The following is an 18,683-nucleotide window of genomic DNA, read 5'->3' as shown; positions in this document are numbered from 1 at the left end:
AAATGTACCATACAGGTCCCATATGGGACCCATATTGTAAGTATTTGCCCACATGAGACATATATATTGGACACATATAAAATGTCTCATCGATATGATCCACCAATGCAGTGATTTTTTAGCTCACCTGTCACAAAGTGACAAGGTGAGCTTTTGTGATCGTGCAGCGTCCGTCTGTCTGTAAACTTTTGCTTGTGACCACTCTAGAGGTCACATTTTTCATGGGATCTTTATGAAAATTGGTCAGAATGTTCACCTTGATGATATCTAGGTCAAGTTTGAAACTGGGTCAGGTGCGGTCAAAAACTAGGTCAGTAGGTCTAAAAATAGAAAAACCTTGTGACCTCTCTAGAGGCCATACTTTTCATTGGATCTTCATGAGAGTTAGTGAGAATGTTCACCTTGATGATGTCTAGGTCAAGTTCGAAACTGGGTCACGTGCCTTCAAAAACTAGGTCAGTAGATCAAATAATAAAAAAAACCTTGTGACCTCTCTAGAGGCCTTATTTTTCATGGGATCTGTATGAAAGTTGGTCTGAATGTTCACCTTGATGATATCTAGGTCAAGTTTGAAACTGGGTCACATGCGTTCCAAAACTAGGTCAGTAGGTCTAAAAATAGAAAAACCTTATGACCTCTCTAGAGGCCATACTTTCGAATGGATCTTCATGAAAATCATTCAGAATGTTCAACTTGATGATATCTAGGTCAAGTTTGAAACTGGGTCACATGTGGTCAAAAACTAGGTCAGTAGGTCAAATAATAGAAAAACGTTGTGACCTCTATAGAGGCCATATTTTTCATGGGATCTGTATCAAAGTTGGTCTGAATGTCCATCTTGATGATATCTAAATCAAGTTCGAAACTGGGTCAACTGTGATGAAAAACTAGGTCAGTAGTTCTAAAAATAGAAAAACCTTATGACCTCTCTAGAGGCCATACTTTCGAATGGATCTTCATGAAAATTATTCAGAATGTTCAACATGATGATATCTAGGTCAAGTTTGAAACTGGGTCACATGTGGTCAAAAACTAGGTCAGTAGGTCAAATAATAAAAAAACCTTGTGACCTCTCTAGAGGCCATATTTTTCATGGGATCTGTATGAAAGTTAGTCTGAATGTTCATCTTGATGATATCTAGGTCAAGTTCGAAACTGGGTCAACTGTGGTCAAAAACTAGGTCAGTAGATATAAAAATAGAAAAACCTTTTGACCTCTCTAGAGGCCATATTTTTCAATGGATCTTCATGAAAATTGGTCTGAATGTTCACCTTGATGATATCTAGGTAAAGTTTGAAACCGGGTCACATGCAGTCAAAAACTAGGTCATTAGGTCAAATAATAGAAAAACCTTGTGACCTGTCTAGAAGCCATATTTTTCATGAGATCTTCATGAAAATTTGTGAGAATGTTCACCTTGATGATATCTAGGTCAAGTTCAAAACTTGGTCATGTGCTTTCAAAAATTAGGTCATTGGGAAAAACAGAAATATGTTTAATTTCCATATACTGAGTGATATAAATCTCTCGTTATCGCATCTCCTCAGAAACTGCTGGGCAGATTTTGACCAAATTTTGTCAGAATGATGTATTGGTACCCTAGTTATGTCCCCCTGAAAATCAGACTTGTTCAACATTTTTTGAATGAGTTATGGCCCTTTGTTTATTTTGATTTCTAATATAATTTTATATCCAGTGGCCCTCCAAGTAAATTGGTTTTTTATGGCTTTACCTGTAGAAGGGTCATAAAGTCTGCAGACACTAATGAGATAATGATTCAAGTTGTCCATTATTTTCCTTTTACAACTCAGAAGTGAATGGACTACCCTAGTAGATTGATGATTAATTTGTTTAGTACTGAGATTTCTGGGTTTAATCATTAGTTATGATATAAGTAATTATATGTGCATTCTTTGTTTCCATAATAAGAAAAACAATGCATATAACTCATTAATGGTGTCATCTCTCTTGTTAACTTTTGTACTGAGTTACATCCCCATAAATTCCAAGAATAAGTCTATTTTTAGAAATTCTATTTTTAGATTTTCAATATTTTAGGTATTTTTCTAACTTTTTTATGCCCCCCTTCGAAGAAGGAGGGGTATTTTTTTAGCTCACCTGTCACATAGTGACAAGGTGAGCTTTTGTGATCACCCTTCGTCCGTCCTCCGTCGTCAGTCCATCCTTCCGTGTGTGCGTGCGTCAACAATTTCGTGTCTGCACGATAGTGGTTTCATTTATGATTTTATTTTAACCAAACTTGCACACAACTTGTATCACCATAAGATCTCGGTTCCTTTCTTGAACTGGCCAGATCCCATTATGGGTTCCAGAGTTATGGCCCCTGAAAGGGCCAAAATCAGCTATTTTGAGCTTGTCTGCACAATAGCAGCTTTATTAGTCCCCTACTGGTTGAAAACCAGTTTCGGGGACTATAGGAATGCACTTTTCCGTCATTCCGTCCGTCCGTCCGTCCGTCCGTCCGCAATTTCGTGTCCGGTCCATAACTCTGCCATCCATGAAGGGATTTTAATATTACTTTGCACAAAACTTGTATCACCATGATGAGACGACGTGTCATGCGCAAAACCCGGACCTCTAGCTCAAAGGTCAAGGTCACAATTGGAGGTCAAAGGTCAACAGGGCTTTTTTCCTGTCCGGTCCACAACTCTCCCATCCTTGAAGGGATTTTAGTATTACTTGGCACAAATGTTCCCCATGATGAGATGATGTGTCATGTGCAAATCCCGGACCCCTAGCTCAAAGGTCAAGGTCACAATTGGAGGTCAAAGGTCAACAGGGCTTTTTTCCTGTCCGGTCCATAACTCTCCCATCCATGAAGAGATTTTAATATTACTTGGCACAAATGTTCCCCATGAGGAGACGACGTGTCATGCGCAAAACCTGGACCCCTAGCTTAAAGGTCAAGGTCACAATTGGAGGTCAAAGGTCAACAAGGCTTTTTTCTTGTCCGGTCCATAACTTTCCCATCTATGAAGGGATTTTAATATTACTTGGCACAAATGTACCTCATAATAAGACGATGTGTCATGCACAACTTTCAGACCCCTAGCTCAAAGGTCAAGGTCACACTTAGCAGTCAAATGTTAACATAGCATAAACAGGGTCTGTTTCGTGTCCAGTCCATAACTCTGACATTCATTAAGGAATTTTAATATCACTTAGCACAAGTGTTCCCCATGATGAGACGACGTGTCGTGCGCAAATCCCAGACCCCTAGCTCAAAGGTCAAGGTCACAATTGGGGGTCAAAGGTCAACAGAGTGTTTTTCCTGTCCCGTCCATAACTCTGCCATCCATGAAGGGATTTTAATATTACTTGGCACAAATGTTCCCCATGATGAGACAACATGTCATGCGCAAAGCCCAGACCCTTAGCTCAAAGGTCAAGGTCACAATTGGAGGTCAAAGATCAATAAGGTTTTTGCCCTGTCCGAAACAGAACTCTGTCATCCATCAAGGGATTACAATATTACTTGGCATAAATGTTTCCCATGATGAGACGACGTGTCGTGCGCAACACCCAATACCCTAGCTTAAATGTCAAGGTCACACTTTGAGATCAAAGGTCAAGAGGATTTTTTTCCTGTCCGGTCTATAACTTTGTCATGCAAAGCAGGATTTAGATATCAGTTGGCACAAATATTCCCCCTGGATGAGACAACATGTCATGCGTAAGAACCAGGTCCCTAGGTCTAAGGTCAAGGTCATATTTAGAGGTCAAAGGTCAAATTCAAGAATGACTTTGTACGGGACATTTCTTCTTCATGCATGGAGGGATTTTGATGTAACTTGGACCAAATGTTCACCACAATGAGGCACCCTTGTTTTTAGAATTACGTCCCTTTGTTTTACTATAAATAGATTTTATTGTAACTTTTTTATTACTGGGGGTAGAGAAAAATCGAGACCACTTTTCTGCGGTACAGCATGCATGTTACATCCAATTTTTAGGTGTATTTTGACCTATCTCTACCTGGTAAAGAGTTTCTTGTGGACTTGTATTATATAGATTTTTTTTTTTTTTTTTTTTTAAAGATTAATTTCCCTTTGTTGTTACTATAAATAACTTACATGATAACATTTTTATAATCAGCCAAAAAAATTCAATATGAAAACAACTGTAGGTTTTTGTATATATAAATTTTAATCCAAGTGTTTTTTTATAACATATTGTATATATAGTACAATATTGTTTATACATCATTGACAGATATCAGTTCATTATGTTATACTGCAGTAGAGAAAATTAGGTGCCTTCCAGTAGGGGACTTTGTATTGCATGGCAATACTTCATTCACTTGTTTATGATTTGATTTTTACCAAACTGGCACACAACTTGTATCACCATAAGATCTTGGTTCCTTTCTTGAACTGGCCAGATCCCATTATGGGTTCCAGAGTTATAGCCCCTGAAAGGGCCAGAATTAGCTATTTTGACCTTGTCTGCACAATAGCAGCTTCATTTATGATTTGATTTTAACCAAACTTGCACACAACTTGTATCACCATAAGATCTTGGTTCCTTTTTTGAACTGGCAAGATTCCATTATGGGTTCCAGAGTTATGGCCCCTGAAAGGGCCAGAATTAGCTATTTTGACCTTGTCTGCACAATAGCAGCTTCATTTATGATTTGAATTTAATCAAACTTGCACAAAACTTGTATTGCCATAAGATCTGAATTCCTTTATTGAACCGGCCAGATCCCATAATGGGTTCCAGAGTTATGGCCCCTGAAAGGGCCAAAATTAGCTATTTTGACCTTGTCTGCACAATAGCAGCTTTATTTATGACTTGATTTTTACCAAACTGGCACACAACTTGTATCACCATAAGATCTTGGTTCCTTTCTTGAACTGGCCAGATCCCATTATGGGTTCCAGGGTTATGGCCCCTGAAAGGGCCAGAATTAGCTATTTTGACCTTGTCTGCACAATAGCAGCTTCATTTATGATTTGATTTTAACAAAACTTGCACACAACTTGTATCACCATAAGATCTTGGTTCCTTTCTTGAACTGGCTAGATTCCGTTATGGGTTCCAGAGTTATGGCCCCTGAAAGGGTCACAATTAGCTATTTTGACCTTGTCTGCACAATAGCAGCTTCATTTATGATTTGAATTTAATCAAACTTGCACAAAACTTGTATTGCCATAAGATCTCAGTTTCTTTGTTGAACCGGCCAGATCCCGTAATGGGTTCCAGAGTTATGGCCCCTGAAAGGGCCAATATTAGCTATTTTGACCTTGTCTGCACAATAGCAACTTCATTTATGATTTGATTTTAACCAAACTTGAACACAACTTGTATCACCACAAGATCTTGGTTCCTTTCTTGAACTGGCCAGATTCCATCATGGGTTCCAGAGTTATGGCCCCTTAAAGGTCCAAAATTGGCTATTTCGGCTTTTGCAGCCATATAGAGACTTCATTTATGGTTTTATTTGATTCAAACTTCCAAAATATCTTCAACAACAATAAATCTTGGATTCCATGACAAATCAGATCCAATCGTAGATTCCAGAGTTATTTTATATCTGATTACCTCCCCTGATTGTAGTCAAAATGGATTTATATCAGTAAGTACTTATAGGACTTATTTGAAATTTCATTATTGTCATTAGTTGGACTGAGACAATCAGGGTAGATAACTATGGACTGGTTTTATGTCAAATTACCTCCTTTTATTTCAAATTAAAATGGGTATATCTCCGTAACTAATGAAGATACTGATCTGAAATTTCATTTATGTCAACAGATTTATTTGGCAGATCCTTCTTTTGTTCACTTACAATAATTTTCTTTTTAATTACTTCCCTTTTACGTTAATATAAATAGCTTATTTTTAGTAACTTTTTTATTATTGGCCGTAGGGAAAAACGGAGACCACTTTTCTGTGGTACAACATGGATGGTACCTCCAATTTTTAGGTGTATTTTGACATATCTGTATCTTGTAAGAATTTTTTTTTTTTTTGTTAAATGACTTTCCTTTGTTGTTCCTGTCCTTTGGACTTAGATATTTTTTCTGAGGGCCTTCTTGTCCTCAAGTGCAATGATAACAGGTGAGCGATATAGGGCCATCATGGCCGTCTTGTTTTGCAGATGTCTGTGGGTTGGTCGGTCGGTCGGAATGTAGACCAATCTGTTTCCAGATGATAACTCAAGAATGCATGGGCTTAGGATCATGAAAGTTGATAGGGAGGTTGGTCATCACCAGCAGATGACCCCTATTAATTTTGAGGTCTATATGTCAAAGGTCAAGGTCACAGAGACCCTGAATAGTTAAACGGTTTCCGGATGATAACTCAATAACACTTGGGCTTAGGATCATGAAAGTTTATAGGGAGGTTGGTCATGGCAAGCAGATGACCCCTATTGATTTTGAGGTCAGTATGTTAAAGGTCAAGGTCACAGTGACCCTGAACAGTAAAACGGTTTCCGGATGATAACTCAAGAACGCTTAGGCCTAGCATCATGAAAATTTATAGGGAAGTTGGACATGACCAGCAGATGACCCCTATTGATTTTGAGGTCAATATGTCAAAGGTCAAGGACACAGTGACCAGGAACAGGAAAATGGTTTCCGGGCTATAACTCAAGAACGCTTGAGCCTAGTGTCAGGAAAATTGATAGTGAGGTTCGTCATGACCAGCAGATGACCACTAAATATTTTGAGGTCATTAGGTCAAAGGTCAAGGTCACATTGGCTAGGAACAGTTAAACGGTTCCTGATCTTTTTGTCCAAAACCACAGGGCCTAGGGCTTTGATATTTGGTATCTAGCAAAATCTAGTGGTCCTCTACCAAGATTGTTCAGATTATTTCCCTGGGCTCAAATATGGCCCCACCCTGGGGGTCATATCGTTTATATAGAATTATATAGGAAAAAACTTTGAAAAACCTCCTGTCCAAAACCACAGGGCCTAGGGCTTTGATATTTTATATATGACATCATCTTGTGGTCCTCTACTAAGATTGTTCAGATTCTTCCCCTAGGGACAAATATGGCACCGCCCTGGGGGTCACATGGTTTATATAGACTTATATAGGGAAAAACTTAGAATCTTTATGTCCATAACCTACATCATTCAAATTTGGACCACATGTATAGTTTTGAGTGGCAAGATAAAGCTTGATATGAGTTGACCTTGATATTGACCTAGTGACCTACTTTCACATTTCTGTAGCTACAGCCTTCAAATTTGGACCACATGCATAGGTTTGTGTACTGAAACAAACTTTGACCTTGTTATTGACCTAGTGACCTACTTTCACATTTTTGAAGCTACAGACTTCAAATGTGGACCACATGCTAAGTTTTTTGTTCCGAAATAAAATATGACCTTGATTTTGACCCAGTGACCTTTTTTCACATTTCTCAAGCTACAGGCTTCAAATTTGAACCACAAGCATAGTTTTGTGTACCGAAATGAAATTTGATCTTGAAATTGATCTAGTTACCTACTTTCACATTTATGAAGGTACAGGCTTCAAATTTAGACCACGCGCACAGTTTTTTTTTTTCGAAATAAGATTTGACCTTGATTTTGACCTAGTGACCTACTTTCACATATCTCAAGCTACAGCCTTCAAATTTGAACCGCATGCATATTTTTGTGTTCTGAATTGAAATTTGACATTGAATTTTACCTATTGCCTACTTTCACATTTCTCAAGCTACAGCCTCCAAATTTGAAGCACATGCATAGTTCTGTCTACCGAAATGAACTTTGACCTTGAAATTGATCTAATGACCTACTTTCACATTTCTCAAGCCACAGCTTTCAAATTTGGACCACATGCACAGTGTTTTGTACCGATATGAAATTTGACCTTGATTTTGACCTTTAGCTAGTCTTGAAATTTGGAACATTCAAAAATGGCTCAGTGGTGGGTGCCAAGATCACTCTGTGATCTCTTGTTCGGTTAATAGGTTAAAGGTCAAGGCCAGATTGACCCAGAATGGTAGAACTTTTGTTTACAGTGAGCATATAATAAAAAAATTTCTGTTCCTTGTGCAATATAATTTCTGTTCCTTGTGCAATTACTGAATGCATCAAGGGGGCATTTCATGTTCGACGAGCTCTTGTTATTATTAGTCCTACGTAAAAAGTAAATACATTTTTCTGTGGTAACATGTGTAGCAATTATTTAACAATATATAACATGCTACATTTTGATGGACAGAGTGTGATTACAATGCCGATAATTATTAGTTGAATTACTTCTGTATATGAAGAGTTAGAAACACAAAGTTAAGTTATAGTAATTAAGTTATTAAGGTATGTAGTATAAGCTTTCTGTACATTGTTAAATTTTATTAGTTGAAAACCAGTTTTGGGGACTATTGGAATGTGCTTTTCCATCCGTCATTACGTTCGTCTGTCCACAATTTCGTGTCAAGTCCATAAATTTGTCATCCATGAAGGGATTTTAATATTACTTGGCACAAATGTTCCCCATAATGAGTCAACGTGTCATGAGTAAAACCCAGACCCCTAGCTTAAAAGTCAAGGTCACAAATTGGAGGTCAAAGGTCAACAGGGCTTTTTTCCTGTCCGGTCCATAACTATGCCAACCATGATTGAAGGGATTTTAATATTACTTGGCACAAAATTTAATATGTACCACATAAGACGATGTGTAATGTACAACTTTCAGACCCCTAACTCAAAGATCAAGGTCACACTTGTCAATCAAATGTTTACATAGCATGAACAGGGTCTGTTTCGTGTCCGGTCCATAACTCTCATTCATTAAGGGATTTTAATATTACTTGGCATAAATGTTCCACATGATGAGACGACGTGTCATGCGCAAAATCCAGAACCCTAGCTTAAAGGTCAAGGTCACACTTTGTGATCAAAGGTCAGTGGGACTTTTTCCTGTCCAGTCTAGAACTTTGTCATGCAAAACTGGATTTAATATCAGTTTGCACAAGTATTTCCCTGGATAAGACAATGTGTTGTTCCCAACACCCGAGCCCTTAGCTGCAAGGTCAAGTCACAAGGGATTTTAATATTACTTGGCACAAATATTCACCACCATGAGACAGAGTGTCATGCACAAGAACCTGGTCCCTAGGTCTAAGGTCAAAGTCACACATAGAGGCCAAAGGTTAGGTACAAGAAAGACTATGTTTGGAGCATTTCTTCTTCATGCTTGGAGGGATTTTGATGTAACTTGGCACAAATGTTCACCTTCATGAGGCACCCTTGTTTTTAGAATTACGTCCCTTTGTTTTACTATAAATAGATTATATTGTAACTTATTTATTACTGGCCATAGGGAAAAATCGAGACTAGTTTTCTGTGGTACAACATGCATGTTACATCCAATTTTTAGGAGCATTTTGACCTATCTCTACCTGGTAAAGAGTTCTTGTGGACTTATATTATATAGATTTTTTTAAGGATTAATTTCCCTTCGTTGTTACTATAAATAACTTATGACACCTTTTTTGATAATCGGCCAAAAAACTGCCTTATGAAAACAACTGTAGGTTTTTAGCTCGACTATTCTAAGAATAGGGGAGCTATCCTACTCGCCCCGGCGTCGGCGTGAGCATCACACAAATGTTAAAGTACCACCCCAAATATTTTCAAAGTCCATTGAGATATTGCTTTCATATTTGCATACATACCATCATGACCCCAGTCTGTAAAAAGGAGGAGGCAACTCTATCAAGCATTTCGACTGAATTATGGCCCCTTTTCAACTTAGAATATGCTTTTATTGTAATGTTAAAGTTTGCGTACCACCCCAAATATTTTCAAAGTCTATTGAGATATTGCTTTGATATTTTGCATACTTGTTTACCATCATGACCCCAGTCTGTAAAAAGGAGGAGGCAACTCTATCAAGCATTTCAACTGAATTATGGCCCCTTTGTGACTTAGAATATGCTTATTGTAATGTTAAAATTTTACTCATAGCTTATATTATACTATCAAACACTGAGAATAGTCCAGCGCGCTGTCAAATGACAGCTCTTGTTATATATATAAATTTTAATCCAAGTGTTTTGTTATAACATATTGTATATATATATATATAGTACAATATTGTTTATACATCATTGACAGATATCAGTTCATTATGTTATACTGCAGTAGAGAAAATTAGGTGCCTTCCAGTACGGACTTTGTATTGCATGGCAATACTTCATTCACTTGTTTCTTCTGCAATTAATTTATATATTACTTATTAATAACTACAAAAATTGGTATGAGTCTGTGTAAATTAGTGAAATTAGACTTATGATGAAATTCTCTGGATACACTTTGCAGTGAACAATTACCAACATGCCAAACTGTGGTCATATTTGTGTAGTAAATCTGTGTATAATTTCTTCTAATGTTTCTTAAGTGAACACCTACTTAGGATGGTCTTGTCCTGCTGAACTTATATATATATATATATATATATATATAGTAGAGAGAATTTATACGAACTAAATCACCACAACAGTATACCAGACCAATTACGGCATAGCGCCTAGCAGTACAAACGAACACGCACATGCCACAGCAAGTCCACTAACCCAATAAGATTAGTTTCGATGCTGCTTTATATACGAGCCCGAATTGTACTACACATTCGTACTGGTTCAGCATTTGCATATATATACTCAGATCTCTGTTTTCATGTCTCACAAATCAGCAGTGACATTTTAGTCTTTTTAACTGATTGGGACCAGAGAAGCTATATTTTCTCTCTCTGAAAGTTAACTGGATCTCGAGGATACATTGAATATATATATAGATAATTTGCATTAAGGGATATAATTATATTCCGAACAGTTGATTTTCCCATACGTGAGATCCGCTAGGATACAAGTTCGCATTATAAATTATTATATAGTAGAGAGAATTTATACGAACTAAATCACCACCACAGTATACCAGACCAATTACGGCATAGCGCGTAGCAGTACAAACGAACACGCACATGCCACAGCAAGTCCACTAACCCAATAAGATTAGTTTCGATGCTGCTTTATATACGAGCCCGAATTGTGTATATATATATATATATATATATATATATATAGAGGACACTTTAAAAATTATTAGTCCCCTACTGGTTGAAAACCAGTTTCGGGGACTATAGGAATGCACTTTTCCGTCATTCCGTCCGTCCGCAATTTCGTGTCCGGTCCATAACTCTGTCATCCATGAAGGGATTTTAATATTACTTGGCACAAATGTTCCCCATGATGAGACGACTTGTCATGCGCAAAACCCGGACCCCTAGCTCAAAGGTCAAGGTCACAATTGGAGGTCAAAGGTCAACAGGGCTTTTTTCCTGTCCGGTCCATAACTCTCCCATCCATGAAGAGATTTTAATATTACTTGGCACAAATGTTCCCCATGAGGAGACGACGTGTCATGCGCAAAACCTGGACCCCTAGCTTAAAGATGAAGGTCACAATTGGAGGTCAAAGGTCAACAAGGCTTTTTTCCTGTCCGGTCCATAACTCTCCCATCTACGAAGGAATTTTTATATTACTTGGCACAAATATACCTCATAATAAGAGGATGTGTCAGTCACAACTTTCAGACCCCTAACTCAAAGGTCAAGGTCACACTTAGCAGTCAAATGTTAACATAGCATGAACAGGGTCTGTTTCGTGTCCGGTCCATAACTCTGACATTCATTAAGGGATTTTAATATCACTTAGCACAAGCGTTCCCCATGATGAGATGACGTGTCATGCGCAAATCCCGGACCCCTAGCTCAAAGGTCAAGGTCACAATTGGGGGTCAAAGGTCAACAGAGTTTTTTTCCTGTCCCGTCCATAACTCTGCCATCCATGAAGGGATTTTAATATTACTTGGCACAAATGTTCCCCATGATGAGACAACATGTCATGCGCAAAGCCCAGACCCTTAGCTCAAAGGTCAATGTCACAATTGGAGGTCAAAGGTCAATAAGGTTTTTGCCCTGTCCGATCCAGAACTCTGTCATCCATCAAGGGATTACAATATTACTTGGCATAAATGTTTCCCATGATGAGACGACTTGTCATGCGCAACACCCAGTACCCTAGCTTAAAGGTCAAGGTCACACTTTGAGATCAAAGGTCAAGAGGATTTTTTTTCCTGTCCGGTCTATAACTTTGTCATGCAAAGCAGGATTTAGATATCAGTTGGCAGAAATATTCCCCTGGATGAGACAACATGTCATGCGCAAGAACCAGGTCCCTAGGTCTAAGGTCAAGGTCATATTTAGAGGTCAAAGGTCAAATTCAAGAATGACTTTGTAAGGAACATTTCTTCTTCATGCATGGAGGGATTTTGATGTAACTTGGACCAAATGTTCACCACCATGAGGCACCCTTGTTTTTAGAATTACGTCCCTTTGTTTTACTATAAATATATTTTAGTGTAACTTTTTTATTACTGGCGGTGGAGAAAAATCGAGACCACTTTTCTGTGGTACAGCATGCATGTTACATCCAATTTTTAGGTGTATTTTGACCTATCTCTACCTGGTAAAGAGTTTCTTGTGGACTTATATAGATTTTTTTTTTTTTTTTTTTTTAAAGATTAATTTCCCTTTGTTGTTACTATAAATAACTTACATGATAACATTTTTATAATCAGCCAAAAAAATTCAATATGAAAACAACTGTGGGTTTTTATATATGCACATTTTAATCCAAGTGTGTTGTTATAACATATTGTATATGTAGAGATGGTACCTAAAAAAAATCAAATTCATCTTTACAGATTTTTTTCAGAGTGAAATGATAGCTAAGTGCACCAATTTTCTAAATATATTTATGGTTTTCCTCTTCTCCATGTAAAAATAGAATTATTTGATATTCAAAAAAATGTCTTTCTCAAAATATCTGAAGCAAAATGGACAACTCTGGTATTGAACGTTTTTCAATGATTTTAGGATTTCCCCAATTATAGTCTTTATCAAAAGTTTCCACAGCTAAATAAATTCAATAGAGTATAGTGTAAGTTTAGTCAACTTTCAACACTTTGAAAAAGCCCATACTGACCTTCCTTTTGTCTTTTAATAAAGTCAAATTACAAGACTAGCCAAGAGTCTAAAACGCCTGAAAAATATCTGAGTGGAAGAAAATACCATGCTCTTTATTATAAGCTTACCAAAACCATACCAAAAATTTACTTGAAAGAAGTTATTAAAGATTTTATAATGTAAACAAACCCCTACACCATTTTACCATCAATATTTCCACTCATGAATGCACTCAGTTCAGGTGATAATTGCTGAAATTATTGTAAATGAGAGGCCCCAACAAAAACCTTTTTTTTTTCAAATTGTGTAAACAGTTTAAATTGTAAATTACTGTTGATATCTGAAGTTACCCACTTACTTTGTTTACAACAATATAAAAAAATCACCTAGCTTATAATTTGTTTAAGGTAGTTGACTTGTATCGAAAATCATCAAATAAAGTAATCTACATATGCTTTTTAAACATTTATTCGTTTTTCAAGGAAAACAATGATCATGATAGTTCCATCCAGAGAATGTTGAATTGCTTAAAATACATTGCAGAGTTATAACCGTCAGCTACCTTCAAATGTTATAATTACAACCACTGCCTTAAAACATTGTGATTTTATTTGATGACAATGAATTTTTGTGTTACATTATTTGAAGCAAAGTACCCCCGACCAGTAAGAGAAACTCTTCAAAATGACTAAAGCATAAGAAACACTTTCAAAATGATTCACTGAAGTGATAAATATACGCAATCTAGCTACTAGCACAAAAGCGATATCAATTTAACTTTTTTTTGTTAAATTTCTCATTGTTGGATATATAAATTTTACATTTTAATATATAAATTTTGTGTAAATCAATGCATCACCATTGAGAACAATAAATAACTTTGACTAAAAGATCAGAACATTAATAATGTTTCTTAATTTCGTAAATTTTCTTTAAAGGAATTTATGCATTATTTTACATTATTTTCATGCACTACTAAACTTTCTATCAGGGCCTCACTACAACTTATAAAATAACTGTCAGTGTAAGCCATGAGAAAAGTGTGCATGTTGTATATTGAATACAATGAGACTCAAACAAATGTAGGTCATATTTTGTCTGCCTGATCAGTTGTTGGAAAAAGGACCTAATACTTAGTATCTGATTTTTCTTTCACTTTTGACCAATGTTTTATGTTGGCTTCAGTTTATTGGTCTATTCAGAGTTGTTCCCCTTAGATTTTCTTGGGTAGGTACCACCTCTAGTATATGTAGTACAATATTGTTTATACATCATTGACAGATATCAGTTTATTATGTTATACTGCAGTAGAGAAAATTAGGTGCCTTCCAGTAGGGGACTTTGTATTGCATGGCAATACTTCATTCACTTGTTCTGTTTAAACTGTTAGATTTTAGAATTATTTCACATAATCTTCCATTGACTGACCCTCTACCAAAATAGTTAAATCATAATCATAGCTGCAGAAAAATTTGAGTTGAGCTGTGAAACTCAGGTGGGCAGTCTAGGACCACCGTGGCCCTTTTGTTTAAAATGTAGTTCAGACTTCTTCTATACTATTGGTGGAAATTGAAGAAAACCTCATTGGAATGATCGGTTCCATAAAAAATCCCTGCCTGAGTAAGGGAGATTATGTTCTATCTAGTTTCATCATAACTTAGATATCACCATTGATAAATGAAGTGGCTGAGTATTCCCATTCTATCCTGAAATATTGATCACTACTGGGTTGAGAGTACTAAATGATTTTTGATTTGATATCTGGTGATACAGTTGCTACATCATGCATTGTGCATTGGATCCAAGAGCTTCCTTCTCGCAACTCAGTAGTGATCAATATTTCCAGATAGAATGGGAATACTCAGCCACTTCATTTATCTTACATGTCTTTATTTCATTCCCATGCTACCTGTAAATATGCAAGTACAAAGAAAGCATTGGTAACGAACCACTTACCTTCCAGGTGCAAAAACACGCGCTTTCTAGCTTAATTAGTTATACAGAGATATAAATAACCACAAAAAAGCACATTAATAATGCCATAAAAGCGTCTAGAAAACGTCAAGACTATACAAATGATTGAATGACGTCAAGAACGCAACTCCATTCAACGTCAATGTCATAACAACTCCTACAACAGAGGTGCGATGCACTACTTCAGAAATTTGTGGCAAATCATACAAACACTTTGAATCTTTCAACAGGCACAAGATAACAGTACACTTGATACAAATGTCAAAAATGCATTCAGCATACTGTCAGGAAAGAGGATCTGGACAAACGTGCACAAAGCTGCTATTCTGGCAATGTATCTACTATCAGAAAGGACGCCCTTGGTACATACAACCAATCACTGGAAATGATACCAGGGGACGCGTTCGAACTACTAGACCAACTCCTCATTGAAATCAGGGGGAACACATTAAAAACTAGACTATAGACGTAGAAGACGGACTGAACAGTCACAAAATATAACTGATTTACATACAAGTCCCCACGCCAGAGAGAGATGTGAAGAAGCTGTACATCAGCCTTGCAGTACTGAACTATGCATTCATCTTGCTCTGTTAAAAGCTGCAATATAAGAATTAAGCTAATCCAAGATAATTAAGTGTTCTGTTTGCATAAAATACTTTACGTTTTCCCCATAAATAATAAATAAATGATAAAATTTGGCCACGATCTAATATAATCTGCACCATGCCTGCTCCACCAATAATAGATCATCACTGGCACCACCGGCACCTATCTAAAAATATATCAATACCGGCACCATAGCATCGCTAAAAATAGAAACCGGCACCAGGAGTATTCCATAAAGCCATGTAAAAGCCAAACCGGCCTCATACCGGCTCCGGCACCAGCACCAGAGAGTATATAAGCAGAATGCAGCATCACACAGCACATAATGCAAACCAAACTTGCCTAAGTCATTATGGTCAAGTCCTCTGAAGAAGTTCACAACTGCTGAATGAAACCGGTCAGGGAAAATGTCTAACCAACAAGAGAGCATGTCCTCCATGGCTCACATCCAGCCAAATCATATTAGATATCATCATTGTTATAAATTATAAAATTTTGCTGTTTTAGCTGATATATAATCAAGACATGTTAAAAATAATTTGAAGCATAATTACACAACACATGTATTTTCTGTTTTTCAGTTGAGACAATCCAATTAATAATTTGTTAGCATAATAATATAGAATTTCTGAAGCAATATCAACCTTTCAATCACATAACCAACTCATGTTTTATATACCGCCTAATTTAGATTTAGCAAACTAGCTGGTGATAAGCTAACAAACCAAAATGCAGACATAGCAGACCTTAGCGATCCAAACAGAGCTATGAAGCTGTCAGAGAAGTTTGGCCAACTATATGATGACGAGTGGACAGATGCATTCGAAGTATTGAAGGGAAAGAAAATGTTAGTTAAAGATGCCATTCAGTTCCTTCTTGATATTCTGCAGGTATTTGTTTATCAAATTATAAATATTGTAGTTAATTGTTCTTATATTAATAGCAGAGCAACAGATAAACTGCGTACTTGCATAAATACCCAGTTAAATTTGCAAAATACGCTATAGAATTTTCCTTTAATATGTATCATTACTCATATGTAGATTCAAAATACTCAAGTCTCATTCTAATGTATGTGTATCGTCGCATATGTCCCGCAGACTAAGCAATCGCTCATAGTCTCTGACACTCACTAACCGCAATTCAGTCTGAAAATATCAAAACTGATTGATCTGTATCAATAATGTGCTTAAAGTGTCTCTATGCACTATGGTTTCGATATGAGGAGGAAAGAAGGCAAATTCATCAATACCTAAAAGCAAAAAGAAGAAATGTCATTACTAACTACTTCTTTCATACTAGTAGCTTCGGTTGAGTAACGGGATGTGACTCCTATTTTGAATGACATTATTTAGGGTTGTTAGATGTATTATTTGCAATAAATAAGAATGTTGACAAGAAATTTCTTCATTCCGGCGATGCTGTCAATAAAACACTTTTACATGAATGGACTAGTATGTGTTCGTGACTGATCAAGAACTGTGCACATGACATGTGAATATTTCAACTGAATACACATACGGTAGTGATCAAGTAAACTTTACTTTGTATATTTGCTTGTGCTTTAGTTTCATCTGTGTTGAACGCATAAAAATAGAATTAACTCCCACTGAAATGCATAGATACCCAATTAAAAAATCATGGGGTTACATGTTTTAGAATACCCAGTTCAGTTTAGCCAATACCCAATTCAAACCAAAATGATTGGATAATACCCAATTCATTCTGAAAGCTTATCTGTTGTTATGAATGGAGAAGTTTGGTAACTGAAAAATTCATGTAAAATTACTGAAATTGAGAGTAAGAATGAACATTTGCACTCTTTTCAGAGATGTGTAGCGTTCTGTGCGAAGCTGAGAGATACACAGATGGATAGCTTAAAGAATGTTCTGTTACATCCGTCGCAAGATGTCTCCATGTTCCTGTCAGAACCTAGAAAACATGTATGTGTATGCATTGTTTGCTGTTAAAAAATTAATGCACAATGCTTCTGCAGTCACAATGATAAATTTGTATGACCCCAATGTTGATATTACTAAATGAAATGATTTATATAATCATGCTTTTATGTCATGTAAAATAGGAGCATTCATGCTGGATTGGCTATAATGATAATCATCATACAAGATACATGTATTTTATTGGACATTATCTAAGGAAAGTGTGCATTGTGACATAACATTTGAACCTTTGTTATTCCAACAGCCATCATTATTAAAATATTTGATGGTTTTAAACAAATCTTTAAGGCCTAATCAAAAATTGTTTGTTTTCGGTATCCCAACCTACCCTATATTTTTGGCCCGACCCTAAATGTTTTTATGGCCTTAAATAATATAATTTGAAAGACCTCCATGTATACTGGAAACAAAACCATGTATTTCATACCCCAGTGGTTATCACTAGTCTGTGTTTACTTGGTCTGTTTTAAATAAATTGATTTGTTTGAAATTAGGCCTAACAAAAAATGTTTGTTTATGGAACACATGCAAAAAGAATTAGGGTAGGCAGGTTTAAATGGGAATTGAAAATAGTGGCCTTTATTCAGATGTGGTCTACTCTATCCCTTTTTCTTTCAAATTAAACTTGCGAATTATCTCTTCCAGATATTATTTAGCATAAGGGCACGCATGTTACTCATACATATTATAGTTAATATGCTTTTTTCTAAAATGATTTTTATAAAAATAATTTTTAACTATACAAATGTACAATATCATGTTAAATGTAACCACTATGTTACTACCCTTACATCCTCCTCGAAAATGTACTCTACCCTGCATTGCCAATTGTCTTGAATAATTCAATAAAATAAAACAATTGGACAATTGGACAATAAAACAAATGCAAGCTACCATCCACGCCCTCTAGCCACAAGTTAAGCATAATTCAACATTTACACATGTATATTTTATTATTATAAGTACCAGAATATAATTTATAGACATCCGCAGATGTATTCATACGACGGTGCACATGGAACCTTCAGTGATGCACAGAGTGCAATTCCATGAAAAGCGGCATATGGTCCCAAGCTAAAATAGTGGCTTTGCCCTAAACAAGAAAACAATGGGCAGAACTA

General features: G+C 36.4%; 1 protein-coding gene across 1 annotated transcript in view; it reads left to right on the top strand.

Moving 5' to 3' along the window:
• The window catches only part of LOC128552262 (myosin heavy chain, clone 203-like), a 44,204-nt gene extending 26,298 nt beyond the window's left edge, over window positions 1-17,906 (top strand). Inside the window, exons 3-4 of the mRNA XM_053533291.1 lie at window positions 16,293-16,491; window positions 17,431-17,906. Of these exons, the coding sequence (XP_053389266.1) occupies window positions 16,293-16,491; window positions 17,431-17,571 (340 nt within the window). The 3' untranslated portion in view covers window positions 17,572-17,906. The remainder of the gene's footprint in view (window positions 1-16,292; window positions 16,492-17,430) is intronic.
• Window positions 17,907-18,683: the final 777 nt, after the last annotated feature.

This window comes from Mercenaria mercenaria, unplaced genomic scaffold, assembly GCF_021730395.1.
Source record: "Mercenaria mercenaria strain notata unplaced genomic scaffold, MADL_Memer_1 contig_2216, whole genome shotgun sequence".
Classification (NCBI taxonomy): Eukaryota; Metazoa; Mollusca; class Bivalvia; order Venerida; family Veneridae; genus Mercenaria; species Mercenaria mercenaria.
Note: the sequence above shows the minus strand (reverse complement) of the source record. Positions and strands in the feature narration are given on the sequence as shown.